The 19064-nt window shown below is 40.0% G+C and overlaps 2 protein-coding genes across 4 annotated transcripts in view; one reads left to right on the top strand and one right to left on the bottom strand.

Annotated features, from left to right (window-relative positions):
• Positions 1–2187: 2187 nt before the first annotated feature.
• On the top strand, positions 2188–5896 carry LOC128742248 (DNA repair endonuclease XPF). Its single transcript, XM_053838543.1, has 6 exons — positions 2188–2477; positions 2534–3292; positions 3347–3501; positions 3566–4599; positions 4851–5069; positions 5127–5896. Exons 1-6 carry the CDS (start codon positions 2254–2256, stop codon positions 5802–5804), a joined length of 3069 nt encoding a protein of 1022 aa, XP_053694518.1. The 5' UTR covers positions 2188–2253; the 3' UTR covers positions 5805–5896.
• Positions 5897–14510: 8614 nt separating this feature from the next.
• Positions 14511–19064, bottom strand: part of LOC128744240 (homeotic protein female sterile-like) — a 41482-nt gene continuing 36928 nt past the window's right edge. For all 3 annotated transcript variants that reach the window (XM_053841092.1, XM_053841093.1, XM_053841091.1), the window contains 3 exons: positions 17196–18961; positions 16944–17112; positions 14511–16456 (listed from right to left, as the gene is read on the bottom strand). In XM_053841092.1, the coding sequence (XP_053697067.1) occupies positions 16391–16456; positions 16944–17112; positions 17196–18961 (2001 nt within the window). In that variant the 3' untranslated portion in view covers positions 14511–16390. The remainder of the gene's footprint in view (positions 16457–16943; positions 17113–17195; positions 18962–19064) is intronic.

Raw genomic sequence — 19064 nt, 5'->3', positions numbered from 1 at the left:
TGTGTCGTCGATGAATGTTTCGCGCATATCCACGTCCTTTACATGCATCCACTCAAATTCGTCTGATCTAGTTGAAAGAATCTGGACTTCCTGCTGACGTCTTGCAGCAACACGCCTTGGAAGAACTTTTCTGACGGATTTCGTCATTTTGTGTATGCATTCAATCGTGCAATCATTCAACACTACCTTAGATGCGAAATTTAGTCCGCAAGTGACATAAACTCTATTCTTTAGAGAGCTTTTGAGTGAGGAGCAGTATAAATTATACTGAAAAACCTTAAAAGCAGCAGTGGAACTTCGGTATGAGTTTATGTTAATCGATTGAGTTCAGCACGAATATCAAGGGAAAACATTGCCATGGGTCTCTGGTAGCACCCCGTAGCCTCTCAGGAGTTTGTGCGACTGCTATTTGCAGTTGCAAAAATCTTTTAGGCAAGACGGTACTCAAGTAGCTCTTCAGCGGTGTTCTGCATATTCTGTAAAGCCGTAATGGAGAGTTCATACTACATAGAAGAATAAATGAGTGCTGTTCACACATATATGTTGAAAAAAAATTTTCATTCAAAAAATTTAACTATTTGTTTTAAAATTCATCAGAACGTTAATTTTATAGAAACCTTCAATAGTTGTATCTTAAAAGGAAGGCTAAATTATAATATCCCGAATAAATTTTCCATTTGATTTTTTTTTTCATGTGACGTCACATAACTTCAAACCCCCCCTCCCCCCTACGTCACAAATCGTCACGATTAGGTCTACCCCCCCTCCCCCCTATAAGCGTGACGTACTTTATGGATGCCGCCACTGTGTCCGAGTATAATATTCAAGGTGCGTGACAATAGCTTTAGTAGATTTCATAACTATTTCAATACTTGTTAATCAAACATTAAAAGGAAGCCAATCGAACACGCATACTGTTTGCTTAAATTTTAAGCAAACAGTATGCGTGTTCGATTGGCTCCCTTTTGACAATTCTTGCTGCTCGATTGGCTCCAGAGCTGCCATAAATACAGATATTTGTGCATGCGTAAATTTGGGACCCTACCGTTTTCTCCGAAGTATTTTGTTTTCTCGAACTTATCTTTAAATAACATAAATAGTTTATGGAGTGCTTTAAAATACAGGAACACTATAGTAGAGCCAGAAATCACAGCAACTGAAATAATTGATGGGTCCCAAATTTATGCATGCACAAATATCTGTATTTGCTCTGATTGGCTCCCAAGATGACTGCTTCCGCGTATCTCTCACCTCTGAGTATTTCTAGGTCGGACGCAATGAGCAGGGGCTTGCGATGGGTGCCATGTTTTTGTTGCCAACATCTCAGCACATCTCGACAAAGGTTGGCAGCAAATCTACCTGTCAGACGGGCGCTATTTCTTGCATTTTTTGAAATAGCGCCCTTCGTTAAGTGGACTGTCAAACACCGTTCGTTAAGATACGGATAGCACCCCGCTGGCAATGAGGTTTAAAAAGGTGTGGCAGATGAAGACATTTGATGGTGTTAGTAGCGAAAAATCAGAAAACGACGTCAAACTACAAACACAAACCGCATCGGACAATGATGTTTGTTTTTGGAGTTTGACGTCACGCTTCATCGTGGTTGGTCGATTTACGATTCCACCCACACAATGATAAAAATTCTTCATTGCACTGACACCACTTAACCAACATTGCCACACCTGTATATATCACATTGAGTCGGACGCGTCTAAGCGGGTTGTCTTTGGCTTGTGCAATCGGTTATTCGGATCCGGTTCACACCCAATGTAATATATACACGTGTGGCAATGTTGGTTAACTGGTGTTAGTGCAATGAAGAAATTTCATTATGGTGTGGGTGGAATCGTAAATCGACCAATCACGATGAAGTGTGACGTCAAACTCCAAAAACAAACCCCATTGTCCAACGCGGTTTGTTTTTGGAGTTTGACGTCGTTTTCTGATTTTTCGCTACTAATACCATCAAATGTCTTCATCTGCCACACCTTTTTGAACCTCATTGGTTTACACCCGCCGTTGCGTAGTACCACTAGTCACCGCAATCACCCACTCGTGCAGCCGAGACGTTTGTTGCAAACAGCCCGTTTGTCATATTTAAACTGTTTACTGATGGACTGTTTGTTTTGTTTTGATCTTTTGATTCCGTGATTATTCACGTATAGTTTAGTTGGTGCGTTTATATGTCGGGTCGGGCAGCGAAAATTGTATTATTGTTCGAAGTTGGAACTCATTTCACCTAACCCATGCAAAATGAGTCTAGAGGGTGATGAAGATCTCGATAACGAATTGGCATGCTCGGCAGAGCAAGCAGAAAAGCAGGTCCTCCGGTCAGATGAAATTAAAGAAGAACAAGCTCTTGAAGATTTGGTAAATGCTGAAGAATTTCTCGCGGCTCACGGAATCGCAATGCTGGAATATGAGCGGCAAATGTTTTTTGATTTACTTCATTCTGATGCATTAGTCGTATGCGCTAAGTATGTCTTATTTTAACAAAAAGTCGCAAGTTTCATAAATGCAATAATAATTACAGAGGAATAACGTATGAAAAAGTTTTACTCAATCTGCTGAAAATTTTTTGTGACCCTTCAACATTAGTCTTAGTGATCAACTGCTCAGACTTCGAGGAGAAATTATATACTTCACTTCTGGACCGCCAGCACATCCACGAATCATCCACCAATGCTGCTGAACGCGAGAAAAATTATTTACTGGGCGGTATTCAATTTATCAGCACCAGAATTTTGGTGGTAGACTTGCTCAAAAACCGTATACCTGTGGAACTAACAACAGGATTGTTCGTTGTCAAGGCACATGAAATCATTGAATCATGTCAAGAAGCTTTTGCTCTCCGTTTGTATCGCCAAAAGAACAAAACTGGATTTGTGAAAGCGTTTTCAAAAAACGTGGAAGCTTTCACTTACGGTTATGGGCACGTAGAAAAAGTTATGCGCAATTTGTTCGTCAAAGAGCTCTTTGTATGGCCTCGGTTTCATGGGTCCATTCAAAAGTCGCTCAAGCCGTTCGAACCAGTGGTTGTTGAAATGCAAGTTCCCATGACTCAAAACATGATTCTATTGCAAAGTAATATACTGGACATAATGAATTATCTAGTAAAAAATATCAAAACTCTCAATCGTAACGTTGAATTGCAAGAAGTGACAGTAGAAAACTGCGTAACAAAAAAATTTCACAAAATCCTGCAAGCCCAGCTGGATACTATCTGGCATCAATTGAGTTCACAGACTAAATTGATTGTAGCGGATTTAAGGTCTCTCCGCAATTTGATGATGTGAGTAGTTGAGCAATGCTAGGTTACAATTGAATCATTTTATTTTATTTCCAGATCAACGATTTATCATGACGCTGTTACATTATATGCGACTATGAAAAAATATCGTTCTACCGATTATGCCCTCAGTAATTCGGGATGGACTATTCTAGACTCAGCAGAAAAAATGTTTAATATAGCAAAAGAGCGCGTTTTTAACAGAAACGATGGTAAGAAGCAATAATTCACACAACGTGAATACACTTGACTATGTATATATTTTCTACTTTTAAGAATTTGAACCAGAGTTCTGTCCAAAGTGGAAAGTACTCTCTGACGTTCTTCGGCAAGATATTCCCGCAGACATAAAAGATACAGCGAAAAAAATACGCAAACAAGATGAAAGGACAAAATACTTGCGTCAGCAAGTTAAGGTACTTATACTTTGTCAGGATGCTCGAACATGTTATCAGTTGTACCAATATCTTATCCAAGGGCCTGAGAAGTATCTTTTCTATACGGCAATGAAGAATGATGTGGTAGTTTCTAAGTTAAGTCAAAGTTATAGTCATATTAGTCATCGCACAGAAGAAAACCCATTCAAAATAGAACAAATTGAGTCTCATGTCAAACCAGTGCAAACGGAGGCTAAAAGGGAATCCTTTACTGCAAAAGCAGATAGTTCAAAACAAAATGTTGGATTTCTCAATGAAAGAATTGCGAGGCGACGAGTAGAAGCGGCAAAGAAAGCCGCCGAAGAAGATGAGATGCAAAGACGGGAACAGGACGATGAACAAGGTTCTACGAAACTCTCCGAGATGGAGTCTGAATTGTTCTCCAAAGATGAAAACGAAGAATTGATTTGTTTTCGTGATTCTTATATACTAACAATGTCACAAAAAGGAGATGCAACACGTACTGTCACTGGTGATGACGACGACGATGAAGACAATCTATTCAACGCGACGCATTTGGAGTGTGGGGAATTCGAGTCTTTTGCAGAGCTTGAAAACTTGGACGTCACAAGAATTGTAAACGAAAGCAATCAGCCGTTAGTATTTATTCAAACCTTTAAAAGCGAAATCAACGGGTTCACCTCTTTAGATCGGACCTTGGAAGAAATTAAACCACGTTACATTATTATGTATCACAGTAACGTTACAGCTATACGAACAATTGAGATATTTGAAGCTCGCAGACAGCGGCAGGAACTGGCAAGGGTTCGTGTATACGTAATTATTCATTCTAAAACTGTCGAAGAGCAATCATATCTAACCGCACTACGAAGAGAGAAGCAAGCTTTTGAATTGTTAATTGAAACAAAACGGGTAAGCATTTCGATTAAGGTAGTGTTTCATTATATGTAGTTTTATTTTTTCCGTTATTTTCTATTTGTTGATCTCAGTAGAATTTTGTTCCGTTAATTATGTAATACACCTAGAACAAATCTGCACATGTCGTAAAACCTGGCAGATGAAAAGAAACGCATACAACCACATATGCACAATGTATGGTTATGAGAATATATCCGAGGGGATGTTACAAATTTTCCTTTTCTTTCTGTTATGTACATTACTAGACAATGGTGGTTCCTGAGTATCAGGATGGCAAATCTGAAGATTCAATAACAATGCTACAAAAAAGGCAGGAAATCTCTTCTCGTCAAGCGGGTGGACAACAAGCAAATGAAGAAACCATTGTTACTCCAAGGATAATTGTAGATATGCGAGAATTTCGATCAGATTTACCTTGTTTGATTCACCGACGAGGAATCGAAGTAGTTCCACTAACAATCACGGTGCATTATACTTAAAAAGTGTTGCATTAGACCATCATTTAATGAGCGTACTTTTAGGTTGGAGATTATATTCTTACGCCAGAGATCTGTGTGGAACGTAAATCAATTTCCGATTTGATTGGTTCACTTAATTCCGGACGCTTGTATAACCAGTGTGTCCAGATGACGCGGTGTTACAGTAAACCAATCCTACTAATTGAATTTGACCAAAACAAGCCTTTCCATCTACAGAGGCACTTTATGATGTCTGGAGACTCAGCGTCTTCAAATGCAGATATAACACAAAAATTACAGCTACTGACTTTACATTTTCCAAAATTAAAACTAGTTTGGTCTCCAAGTCCTTATGCCACAGCCCAGCTATTTGAGGAATTAAAACAAGGGAAAATGGAACCAGACCCAGAAGCAGCTGTGTTAGTTGGATCCGATGAAGCTGGCGGGCCAGCTGAGGTCGAGAGTATTGCTGATCGCTCAAATCCGAACATTCACGACTTTCTCATCAAACTTCCTGGTATCACATCGAAAAACATCGCAAAGGTAATGCGCAAATGTAAAAATCTAAAGGAACTGTTACAGAGATCCGAGGAAGAGCTTACAGAACTGTTAGGGAATCAAGTACAAGCCAAAATGATGCGACAAATTTTGCACGAGTCTCATAAACCTGTGCAGGGAGAAGCTTATGAAAAACAGTTTGTATCCAAGTTCAAGCGCGGTATGAATAGAAAATATTGTTGACGTTTCCTCACTATGGTATTCAGTTACATAGACTATCACCATACCATTTTTTTAGAATTTGCGTAGTATTTGCATAGTACTTTGAAATAAATAATGCGAATATACTGTGATTTAATTTATTTTTATGTTGGATATTTCAATCGGCGATCAACATGTTTGAAGATTCCATTTCATAGTGGAAGGTTTTGGTTCATAACTCGTTCATAACAGGTTACATTTTATATTTACTTATTTATTCTGCCTGGAATACGCGGAAAATTGGGGGAGGGTGGGGGATGCTCATCAACACTTCCTGTCCACCTCTAGGTTGAGATGCCAGGTGAAAACTCACTGATTACCTGTAGCATGGAGATATGGACGGCAATGGGTACAGGACCAAGTCCCCCCGGTTGGCGCAAAAAGATGAGCACGCGAACGCCAGGCAGCTGCAGCAATATCAACAACAACAGCAAATCCCCACAAGACATGGCAGACTTGGAAGAAGCACAACAAACAGCAGCCAGCGCTTGGCATGGACATGTCAATCGCATAAGGCAATTTATTTGATAATTTTGATGGAACACAAGCATTAAGTAAACAACTGTACGTAAGATTTCATATTCCGAAAACAGAATCATTAAATTTTAAATATTTTTTGCTACATTAAGTTACATTTAAGTATGCAAAAACTTGCTTATCTATTGAATAGCAGAAGACCAACAGGATTATAAAGCTGAATAAGGTGTAAAACACTGAAGAACGCAATTGTGACGGACTGGCCGGTAAGTTGTTAGGACTAGTTTCAAGAGCTGCGGCTAAAAACGGTGAAATTGAAAAATTGCTGCAAGAATTTGAACACAGGGATGATTAGTTGGTAAACGGCTGGATAATGCCTACTGTCGATGTCCCACATACTCAGTGGTTCCCAACCCTCTTCCTCTTCTGTTGGATACTCTTACCATTGCGTGCAGTATTTTGAACTATTGTGGTACCTATGCCCCGTTTATTTCTTTTACGGTACGCTTCAAGCTTACGTACCACTTATTCGCGTTGACGGCATTAACGATCTCTTGCACACTCATAGCAATTCCCATATGTGAGTGTGGGTGAAAATCTGCCAAAATGTTTCGATCTCTTGCGCTCTTTAACAAATTCCTATTCTGCTTCACCCCTACAATAAATTTTTGGAGATGGCAGCATCTGACGTTCGTCAACGTGAATTGAGGAAGCGACAGGCTGGTGACTGAAGCGAGACATGTGCCAATCAGGGATGACAAGGTTTATGAACCTAGTTACCCTGATCGGCGACGCAAACCAGATCTCCCGTTTTTGGGATACTGCCCAAGAGCACTGAATTAAGCTTGAAAGCTGCTCTATGTTTGCAAGTTACATGCTATCTGATCTGAATTATATCTGATTCAGCATTGTCAATGCATAACAGCTTTAAAATGGCATTCTCAATGCTGAACTAAAATTTACTTGAAGGTTGAAGCACTATCAAAAGCTGATTAGATGCTTTAAACGAGCTTTATTGCAAGGGCACGGTGTGTTGCTATCTTTTTCTCATGTACGAGTGAAGAGAGCAACCTTCAAATGGTTCTCGGTAAAGGGGAATTCCCAGCAAATTTTTTGGTACCTGTCAAAATTAACAGTTTGGTACCTAAGCGTGGGACATCGAAAATGTATGTGTTTGACAGTCACTTCACCCCGTAGCTTTATTGCCGTTACCGGCATCAAAAGATATTTTGAACACTGCTCACACTTGCAGGAAACCTCTTTGCGAACGTACATGTGATAAAAGATGTGTGATGCATTCCATCTTTTTTATCTTACGCAAAATCCTGCACCGCTGATAGAATAAACATCAACATGAATCTATCTAGATAGCATAGACAACCGTACACCATGGGTAGCTGACATGGTGTAGCTGTAAGTGCACCATACACCTGGCCATGTCCTCACGATTGTAGAAATGGATACGTTAGTTGAACGCCTACTTTAAGAGGATGCGCAACAACTCACGCAATCTTCATAGGTGTTCATGTACCCGGTAATATACGATATGAATATAATATGAATACATATGTGTAAAAATAAAATGAAATAGAGCATATATGGGCAAAAGTAGAACAATCTCACCAGCAATCCGTCGAATGAAATCCATCAGTGCATCTAATATCCAATAATTAATTTAATTTAATTTTTCCTTCTAATACATGTGCATTATTTAAACTTGTCACGGCAATTAACTGTACAGTAAGATGTGCTTGATGAGCTAAAACGAAACAAATCATTAGAATAACATATTATAGGCTTACCTGCTAACAAGGTCGTGTAGTTCAACCGTCTACCCAAAGTCCCAGTTTTGAAATCAGGCAGCCGGGAACCACACAGCATCGCACCTCCTAGCTAACTCAATAGAGCATTATTGAGCATTACCAGGTATGGCCGCGTGGAAGCGCTAGGTAGGGGATTGAGATGGCAAGAGCTATGTTGGTCGGTTTCTTGTTTGCCTTCCCCATTTCCCCATTCCCCATTTCTCCCAAAGCGCAACCTATGGAAGGAATGTGAAAAATAAAATCTTTCCCTCTATTCCACCTTGCTAAGCAAATCAAACATCCGAGTTAAGAATTTCGGCAATTTAAGTAAAGCTATTGGCGCCACTACCGTTTACAGATCAACTGGTAAAGGCGTAGCGCTACTCCTCCAAGCCACGTAATCGACAAATTGGCTGGCGGTTCAATTCTCACCGGAGACGAAAAATTATAAAAAAAAAGTAATCTTGAAACGTCAACAGAGTATGCCAGTATAATCAATATATATAGAATGCCAGTGTCGCTGGTGTTTCATGGATATTTTGGTGGCAAACATGTTGCTGGTTCGTGTCTTGGATACGGGAACTACATTGTCAAATTGCCCAATAGAAAATTTTCCTACCGACGAAATACCCCAAAACGACCAAATCGGGTGATTCATCCTACGTGATTTACGGAGAAGCAGAAGGATTTTTTATTGGGTTGCCTTTTTAGTTTGACAATCAGATTCCCGTTTCGAATCGATCACTCACACATATGCGCATACAGTGTAAATACGTAATTTTCAAATGTGTGATGTTTACCACGAGCACTGCAGCGACACTGGCATTCTATATATGTTGATTCAACTAGTATGCCATATAAGGACAACAGAGAGGGAAGATAAGGAAGGATGAATATATATTTTTCCCATTTTTTATGGTTAGCGATTTATGGTTATACGCAACAGGCGTTACGGTTTGTGACATTTGTAAATCTCCAAGCACTAATGTCGGATATTTCGCCAAAACCGGCTTTCTAGTAGCGTTTTATGGGCATATTGAACTATGCTGCACAATATGGTGTGCACCATTGGCTAATAAAAAGCTAGATTTCTGCTTCTTTAAGTGCTCACTGATTACTTGGGTCGACATGCATGGACGACGTTTCTAAAAAATTTCTCTTGCTGGTGCATTAGCTGCTGCTGCTGTTGCATGAAGATCTGCTGCTGCTGCATCAATTGCTGGAAGAACTGGGCAAACGGTGCATCTTGAGATGGCTGTCCGGCAGGAATTGCACCATTCTGCTACATTGCTTTTGACATACTGTTGTTTGAAATAGGCGTTGCTGCTGACTAGTTCCCGGTGGTTGCTGCTGCTGGTTGGGGTTATGTCCTGATGAACCCGCTTAATTGTCCACGTGGGTGAGGGAATTTGACTGATGAGTAAATTCTGCACTTAACTACCGTAAACCCCCGTTCGTTTGACCATTTTTAATCTAAACACTTTAATTTGAACCCGCTGGTTTGCACGACGTGCAAATTAAAAATGGTTCAAATGTCATTCTCAATATGACATTCGCGCTTGCAACTGCCTTCTAAAACAAAGCACCAAAACAATAACAAAGAGCAGGGCGGCCAGTTCACACAGGTTTCAGCATATTTCGGGTTACCAGTTGTTCAAATTAAAAAGTAGCCCCGTTAGTTTGCATGAAGAATCGTTCAAATGAACGGGGGTCCACTATACTCGTCGTTACTGTCACGGTTCGCGTTCGGAGGTGACCGATAAGAATATAAAACATTAAACAAATTAAAACTTAATTTTACAATAACAATTGTACAAAGTCGCGAGCCTCATTTTCACGGCAAATGAAACAGGAACGTCCTGTTGTCAGCACTGGCGACGTGGGGCATGGACAATGTATGTAGTTTGATAGCCACACCACCCCTCTGGTTAAAACAAATAGTAAAATAAGATTAATTCGTTTGCAGAAATAAATCGGTGATTCGATGAAACTCCACGACGAGCGGCTAGTACGAGGCGGCTCACAATATACACAAAAAAGGCGAAATTCTGGCAACTAGGAAAAAGCGCCCAACATAGCTCTAGCCCTCTCAAGCCTACCTAGCGCCTCCACGTGGCCATATCTGGAAATACTGCAATATGTTTAATTCAGCTAACTGGCACCTTTATCTCATTTGCTTTGCGTTGATAAGGGCTAACATCACTGCGGGCTCAGGAGTTGTGATGGGCCCCACTGACAGCTAAAGAGCTAACTTGTGTGAAGAGTGACGAATATATGATATCTCGTTTAAGCTAACGGTAACATGTTGGCATCGAAAACATGGCTGCCTGCCAGCTACTTGGTATAATTGAGTAGTCAAGCTAAGAGGTGCGGGGTCGTGCGGTTTTCAGTTCCTAACCTTACAAATGTAGTTTTAGGCATCCATTAAACCACACGACTTTATTTTCAAATATTCATCCTTATTGTTGTTTTCGTTCGAATCATATTCGTTCGAAAGTTAAGGGTATGAAATGGGGAAGGCAACTAGGAAGAAGCGCCCAACATAGCTCTAGCCATCCCAAGCCCCTACCTAGCGCCTCCACGTGGCCATACCTGGAAATACTTCAATTTGTATAATTGAGTAGCCAAGCTAGGAGGTGCGGGGTCGTGCGGTTTTCAGTTCCTAACCTTACAAATGTAGTTTTAGGCAACCATTAAACCACACGACTTTAATTTCAAGTATTATATGATTCATACTAATTTTTTGGTAAACTAATCTATTTTCAGAGAGCGAAATAAGGCGCTATATCCTTGGCCAATTGCAGCCTGGCTTCTGGTCTAAATGCCATTAGTTCATCCCTGAGGGTCCGGAGTATCACTTAACCCTTATTAGCAAAGATACTCCCAACGACTGTAAATAAATCATTATCTATGTATATGGGAAGCGTTTGGTACGGGAGGTCCACGCTTTCTTCCTTCCCTTGATTTCAAGGAGTTTGATGGAATTAGGTATTTTTTCTAGTTCCACTTGATTCCTTGGAATTCTCTCTGCGGTACATGCTGCGCAGTTGGCCTGGCCGTTGACAAGAAAAATGATTGATTCAAGTAATCGTCATTTTCCAGGATGCCTTCCAGAATTGGCTGCGTTAGTGTGAGATTAGATTAGAGAATCATATTCGTTCGAAAGTTAAGCCGATCCGTATTCGTATTCGTTCGAACGCCCCTTCCTTTTGTTCATTCGAATATGAGAATAGTGCTTCCCAATTCATTCGAAACAAACTATTCGTACGAATGTAGGATACTGCCGTAAACAAGAATTAAGGTGATTATATGATTTAAACTAATATTTTTGACAAACTAATCTATTTTCACAGAGCGAAATAAGGCGCTATATCCTTGACCAATTACAGCCTGGCTTCTGGTCTAAATGTCATTAGTTCATCCCCGAGGGTCCGGAGTATCACTTAACCTTTATTAGTAAAGATACTCCCAACGTCCGTAAATAAATCATTATCTATGTATATGGGAAGCGTTTGGTACGGGAGGTCCACGCTTTCTCCCTTCCGCATTGATTTCAATGAGTTTAATGGAATTAGGTATTTTTTCTGGTTCCACTTGATTCCTTGGAATTCTCTCTACGGTACATGCTGCGCAGTTGGCCTGGCCGCTGACAAGAAAATTGATTAATTCAAGTAATCGTCATTTTCCAGAATGCCTTCAAGAATTGGCTGCGTTTGGTGAGATTAGATTAGATTAGAGCAGAGGTGGGCACCGCTAACCGAAATTTTAGCTTCGCTAACAGCTAGTCCGCTAATTCAAAACGTTAGCTTCGATAACCGCTAACCGCTAAAGTAACCAAAAATTTAGCGGAAGCTAAAGCTAACCGCTAAATTGTGTAGTAGCGCAAATTTGGCAATACTGTGATAAGCGCCAATTTTGGCAAAAACGGAAATGTTCGTTGCGAAAGTCTAAGATAAAGTATATATCTGGAAAAATCATGAAAAAAATCACAGGCGCTCATGAAAAATGTTTTGAAGAACATTCTCACATTGAAAATAGAACAGATAGAAAATATTTCCAAGAGACAGGCTATGGTTTTTTGATTATTCTTTGCAGTTTTCTATCACTGTGGAACATTTTGTAAAAGATTTTTCCAAATAATATTTTATCCGGATTGTCAATGATGAAATTTGCCAATGAGTCAATGGCCACATCTGTAAATGAATGACACAAGTACAGAAACAAGAAACAATAAAAAACATTTTGGAAATTTTCCATAAGATAGAGTTTTTCAAAGTTTACTTTGGAGCTCCGCAGCCATAGCAAATTTTGTGAAAAACTGTTTTCCAGGCGTACAAAACTTTACGAAGTCTTGAGATTCGACTCAAATCTGTGCGATAATATTGATAGATAATAGTTCAATAGCAGAATTAAAAGAAAATTTTCATATTCCTCAACAATTTTCCTCCTGCTAAAAAAAGTTAGCGGTTTATTTAGCGGTACATAAATTTAGCGGAAGCTAACGCTAACGCTAACGGTTTTAAAAATTAGCGAAACCGCTAACCGCTAACCAAAATGTTAGCTGAGCTAATTAGCTGTTAGCGGATTAGCGGAAATGTGCCCACCTCTGGATTAGAGTAATTAGATTAGAAAACAAGCTTGGAAAAACTATCTAAGCATTGCCACGCAGGAGATTTTGGTCCAGTATCGATGAGCGCGAAATGAGTTGACCACGATCCTGAGGAGGAAAAAGCGGCAGAGATGCGCAGAAACTATAACCAATGGTTTAGCAACAGTGTATAAAAATGACCTATACTTACTGCAGAGCAAAATGATGTAGTAGTGTTACTTACTTGCCTTTAACATGATCCGCTTCTGTTTTGTTTACATTGATTTTGCACAATAGAACTATGTATATATCTGATGCACTGAAGTGTAGTGCCATGCTTTGTACGCACAGTGTCTAACTTTAATATTCAAGGTGCGTGACAATGGCTTTTGTACATTTTATCACTATTACAGTACTTGTTAATCAAACATTTATGCAAACAGTAAGCGTGTTCGATTGGCTCCCTTTTGACAATTCTCGCTACTCAATTGACTCCCAAGATGGCCGCTTCCACGTATCTCTCATACTATGATTATTTCTAGCGCATACGTATGAAGCACGAGGCGCAGGCACTACTACAACTTGGAGATTCCCATTGTGCACCTGTGAAAGTTGCGATCTTACGGTGGGCCGGCCACGTCGCAAAAATGTCGAACGACTGTGCAGTGAAATCTGTTTTCTACCAGAACTTTACTAGTTCCAGGAACACAGGGACTTAACGTGCTAGATGGCTCGACCAGGTGAACCGACTTGCATGTGTCGAGACGCTCAACGAATTGGCGACGAGTAGCCCAGATCCGAGAACAGTGGAGAAGAGTTCTTAATACAGCAAGAGCCACGCTGCTAGAAGTAAGAAATAAGCCGTTTGCAAAGGTCAGGAGTTATTGACTACTTATGCCGAACATCGTTCCTCTCGTTTCGACGCCCGCTCATCGCATCACATCTTTAATACCGAGATTAAATGATATACAGAATAGTTCATCCCCCGTAACCATCTGCACGATTCGAAAGGAGTCGAGAGTGGCCCCAAAACACGTGCATAGCTCATCTCTCCCTCCTGGGTAGCTTTAGTTTATCCGGAACAACGTCCTTCTGCATTATCTGCCATAGTTGTTCACGGTCAACTGTGTCGTATGCTGCTCTGAAAACCACGAAGATAGAACGCGTAGGCATGTTGAACTCCTGATATTTCTGGATAAGTTGTCTGAGTTTAAAAATGTGTTTAAAATAGTGAATCGAGCGAAAAAACGCGAGCCAAACATCCGACTTCTAAAAAGCTTGAACGATCTCGGATTGACGAAGTACGATTGCGTGGTGAGGTGATGGACGATGAAACCTACGTCAAAGCAGACTTCACAATTCAAACTTCCTTAGTAGAATTTTCTTTCGGCAGTCGAAAGAAAAAAGGTGAAATACATTTGAGGGGGAATTTGAGCTAGACAGAGGAGATACCTCTTTCGGATGGCAAGTCACTGGCAACAGTCGCGGCGTGGGGCCGTCTAGCCCTGAAGAATCTGTAAAAAATAATATTAAATTATCTCAGTTATTGTTCTCCATTTTATATCGTACCATTTTGTCAACAGACGTCATGGACTACCTCGTCGAAAGACCTATCATTTGGTCCTAAAAAATGATTTTTGAAGAATTATGTCAAATGGTTCCATGTAATTATGCTAATGTTTAAGCCAAATACTTTTATGCTGAATGGGTGGCCCTTCTTTGGTTGTGATATTTTACCTAGGCATTAATGCTCCATGTTCATATTTTATCTTAACTTTCAGCATTTTTTACTTTCTTACATTCGTATTTGATTGTATTTTAAGTCAATAAAAATTGTAGTTCTTTGTTAGTTTCTGTTTTATCATGCCGTAGATTTATGACTTCTACTACATCTATTGCTCATCGCAAATACATAGTTTCTCGTTCGTCACTGCAGTATATATCTTTTCATGCGGAGAATTCTGCACGTTGAAGTTAAAGGATCCGAAGCGAAAATCATCAATTCTTATCGCTGCCCGTTTCGTTACGCAGAGGAATTTAATGGGATAATTTGATGATTTCTGTTATTTTTAACTCTTTCTAGTATTCTAGTAATACTCTTATAAAAAATGTTAGAAAATTGGACCATTTAATTGAATGAGAAATCAAACAACATAATGGTTGGTACCTACATCACTGCATCCCTCATTCCAGTCCCGGATTGGCGTGAGCTAGATTTTTATGTGCGCCCACAATTTTATTGTATCCTACATACTTTTTGAAAAAGTTGTTAGTTTAGTTTGCTTAAATGTTGTTTCTGTACTTCCAAACTTTTCTGTTTAGACCATGTAGTATTCCAATAACATATTTTGCTAGATGTTATATATGAACTAAGTTCTGTGTGTGTGGATGTTGTTCTATACATTGCAGTGATTCAGTTGACGTATCTTTCTATTAACATAATTTACAACGTTTTGCATCCGATTAGGCTGCCAACAGTGATTTATATAGAACTAATGCGAAGGAACTAATACTACGCATAATTTATAACACGTTGACTGGTTTGTTGATTGATGTGGTGATTGACAAAACTATTTACAATAATGAACACGTAAATGAATGATTTAAAACCGATGCCTTCATGTGATATAACTTGCTTCTAAGCCACACAGGGGATTTTCTTTCACGGAGCTCTGGCTCACTTCGTCTAGTGGTAAGTTATGTAATGATCATAGTGAATCTGAAAAAAAACCAAAGGATGATGACGCAAGACGGAAGTAATAACGACAGAATTGGGTCCACTTGCTCTGGCAGCACAACAATGTAGGTGAATTTTACAGTTGTGATCATTCTCGTATATTTTTATAATTGCTACCTAATTTATCCACGTTCACTGTTTTGTTTGACAAACAGGAATAAGTAGTACTAAGAAGACTGCTCGTTAAAAAATAAAAAAAATCATGTTTTATATATTTATCCTACATAATTACAGTATGTAAATTATACTATCTTGATCTTATCAATTCTGGACTGTCACGCGAATTACAAAAAGGAATAATTAAAATAAAAAATAAAGCGCTAGTCGTTTGAATAGTGCAGAATGATAACTCAGAACATAACATTTGACTATTATACCCAGAGAAAATCATAATTAATAGATTTTCAGCTTTACGTTATGTTTCCTTTTTTCATTTTTGGTTGTGTAGTGAACTTCTTATTACTAACACTCGAATATTAGAGTAACATATATTTATCAAGATTTCACATCTACTGTTATTCCTAGCGCTGAGTCTTCACCATCTTTTTTTTAATAAAAGCAATCCTTGTATGTTCTCTATAGCGGTTGCGTAAGTATAAACCAAGGCCTTTCAATCTCTCAAAAACTAAACGTCTCATTCCTTTTTCATTTCGATTTAAATATATATATAGGTTTTTTATATATATATTTACATTACATATCACAAAACATAATGTCACTTATTTTATTACTACATAATTAACCTCACTCAATGATGGCTCTTCGATGAACTCAACTGATTAGAAACCCAATTTGCATATAGAAACTTGATAGAACCTGGAGGTATGCCCAAAGATTATTTCGACACTATGAAGTGCGCTGCGTCGGTGGTGATGCGTTCATAGAATGTCACTTCACAAAATAAAACACGTACATCAGTCACTTTGCTGCTAACATGAAAGGAAATCTACCCGTTGATAACTGTTTACAGTGACTCTTCAAACGCAGCCATCAAATCGCTCTGCATATTCATGTCAATCTGTCCAGCCATCTGTAATGAATCAAATGGAACGGTGTTAAACTAGTGGCTAGCTAGCGCCTTCAGGTAGTGTATCATTGACTACAGAAGATTTCTTGTAATGAGAGATGTCATCAGTAATAAGAATTTAACAGTTGCACAAATAGCTGGGAAACACGAGGAAGGGGTCCAAAAAGAAGGCGGATATTTCTCTTGCATTATAGGGATTACTGAAAAGAAAACAGATGTACACGTTGCAGGGGATGGTGAACAAAACGGGAGTAGCTGATAAAGACGGAGGGATATCCAAATGAGGAAGAAGGCGTTTGTTTTTGCATTATGGGAATTTCCGAAACGAAAACAGAGGTGCAAGTGACTGGGGGACCAAAATGGCGGTGGTCTCGAGCATGATCGGGTTGCCAACTATAGTAAAGTGATGTATATCGACAGCAACTTCTGACAAGAAATATTTACGCAAGCAAGCCCCTGGGGCTGCTGTAAAGTAACATGAATAACTTACCGCTTCCTTCCTTCGGCGTTCTTGTTCCAATTTCCTCAGTTCGGCACGCTTGGCCGCCGAGCGATCTAGGCTGTGTGGTGTGGTTGGTGCAGACGGTGTAGGGCTACCCTGAGGCGATGCTTTGATGTCCTCGACAACGCGAGTTGGCAGTGGTTCAACTAACGGTTTTCTAAGTATAAAGAATACAAGGGTACAAGTTTCCAAGTTTTTACACAATTTCTTGCAGCAGCAAATATGTATCAGCACACTTACCTTCCATTATTTATATCATCCTGCCGGACCTTCTGCTGTTGCTCTTGCTGTCGCTTAAGTTCCTTCTCCGCTTGTTCCTTTTGGCTTCGTTTTAATTCTTGCTGTTGAAGTAACTTCTGCCGGTCGAGTTTTTCTTTCGCTTTGTTTCTAAATGCCTGAAAAGTGTCCATCGCCGGTTTTGGTTTGTTGGAGGTGGGAGTACTCTGCGGGGAGCCTGCCGAGGCCAGCGATGACCATGCATTTTTTAAGCTTTGATCATTGATGGAAGATTTGAACGCATGTGAAAAATTGCCCTTTCCATCAGGCGGAGTGTTACTGTTTAATTTCTTCTCGCCTGGATTCATTAGTAAATCCTCAATCGGTTTTGGTGTCAGCATAAATTTTCCCTCCTCCTTTTTGATTGTAGCTGGCATAGTATTGCTACCGGTCAAATCAATGGTGCGGTCGTTAAGACCAGTATTAGATTGGTAACCAGGCCGCATGTAATTTTGCAGAGGATCGAACAAAGAAGGCATCGGTACATTGGCGAGCATCTGGTTCGTATTAGCCATTGAATTTAGCACCATTTGGCTCATACCAACACTGGATGCGAGATTTCCCATTCCATTAAGTGGTCCATTGCCATTGAAGTCGTTATTGAAGCCATTGTTTGAGTGATGCATTTGATTTTGCAGATGCGTCATTAAGTCTAATGAGGGCAGTAGATTCGGATGGGCTTGCATACTTGCGGTAGACAATTCTTGCTTGAGTGAAGTTTGCAGATCATTCAGTAAATTTAGACCTAACGCCGTAGCATCATTCTTTTCGAAAGATGCAAGTGAATGTTCTAAAGGATCGATGAAACCTGCCATACTGTGCGCTTGTGCGTTTCCTGATGAAGAACGCGCTGGTGGAAGTTGAATTGGCATATGACCGGATTGATTTTGCTGCTGTTTGCTCATCTGCGTCATCTGTTGCTGACCCTGCGCTTGCGACGGCAGATGCATTTGCGGTTGCATTCCAGTAGCAGCCATGTTGGCCAGACTATTGATCGCTGCTAGGCCTGCAGAAAACTGTGAAGTCGGTACATTGAGCGGATTGCTAATACCGTTAGTATTATTGGACGAAAGACTATGAATACTACTACCAGATTGGCCAAGTTGCACATGAGATTGTTGTTGTTGTTGTTGTTGGCTTGACTGTTGCTGCGATTGCTGCGTAACAGTGTTGATGTTATTCATACTATTACTGCTAGTGGACAACAAATTCGAAGATAGTATTGTTGTCGTATTTGGTGACGGCGTTGGCAATGGAACTTGGTTACTGTTATTACTAATGTTGCTGTTGTTACTGGTACTCAGGCTGTTATTCACATGATTATTATTGCCGAGAACTGCCGAAGACAGTCCCTGCTGTGACGATAGTTGAGGTGTTGGTGGTAGTGTGAGGGTTGTGCTAGGTTGAACTAGTGGCGATGGAGTAGGGGTTTGCATTGTGCTTTGGGATGACACGGTCACACTAGGGTTTGAACATGACAAAACTGGTGTACTAGGACCGGATGGTATCGCAGCTGACGTCGCCGTAGTTGACGGGGGAACTACTGCCACTGGAGTCGAAGTGTTCGGAGGCGTTGTAAGGGATATAGTGGATGCTGATGAAGTTGACACTGTGTTAGAAAGGGAAATGGTGCCGCTAAGAACGACGGACGAAACCGCTGTTGATGTACTGTTCTGTGCCGCGGTGACTGTCGAGGTATTTGTATTTGTCGATGTTGTAACTGGTATAGGCTGTTATAATTAGAAGTAAAACCAAAAGTTCATACAAGTTAGTGTACACTCCAATACAAAACAATTAATATATTATTGAGAGGATGATTGCCACAAGACTAAA

The sequence above is a fragment of the Sabethes cyaneus genome, chromosome 3 (genome assembly GCF_943734655.1).
Source record: "Sabethes cyaneus chromosome 3, idSabCyanKW18_F2, whole genome shotgun sequence".
Taxonomy (NCBI): Eukaryota; Metazoa; Arthropoda; class Insecta; order Diptera; family Culicidae; genus Sabethes; species Sabethes cyaneus.
The sequence above is the reverse complement of the archived record's forward strand: the minus strand, read 5'-3'. Positions and strand labels throughout refer to the sequence as shown.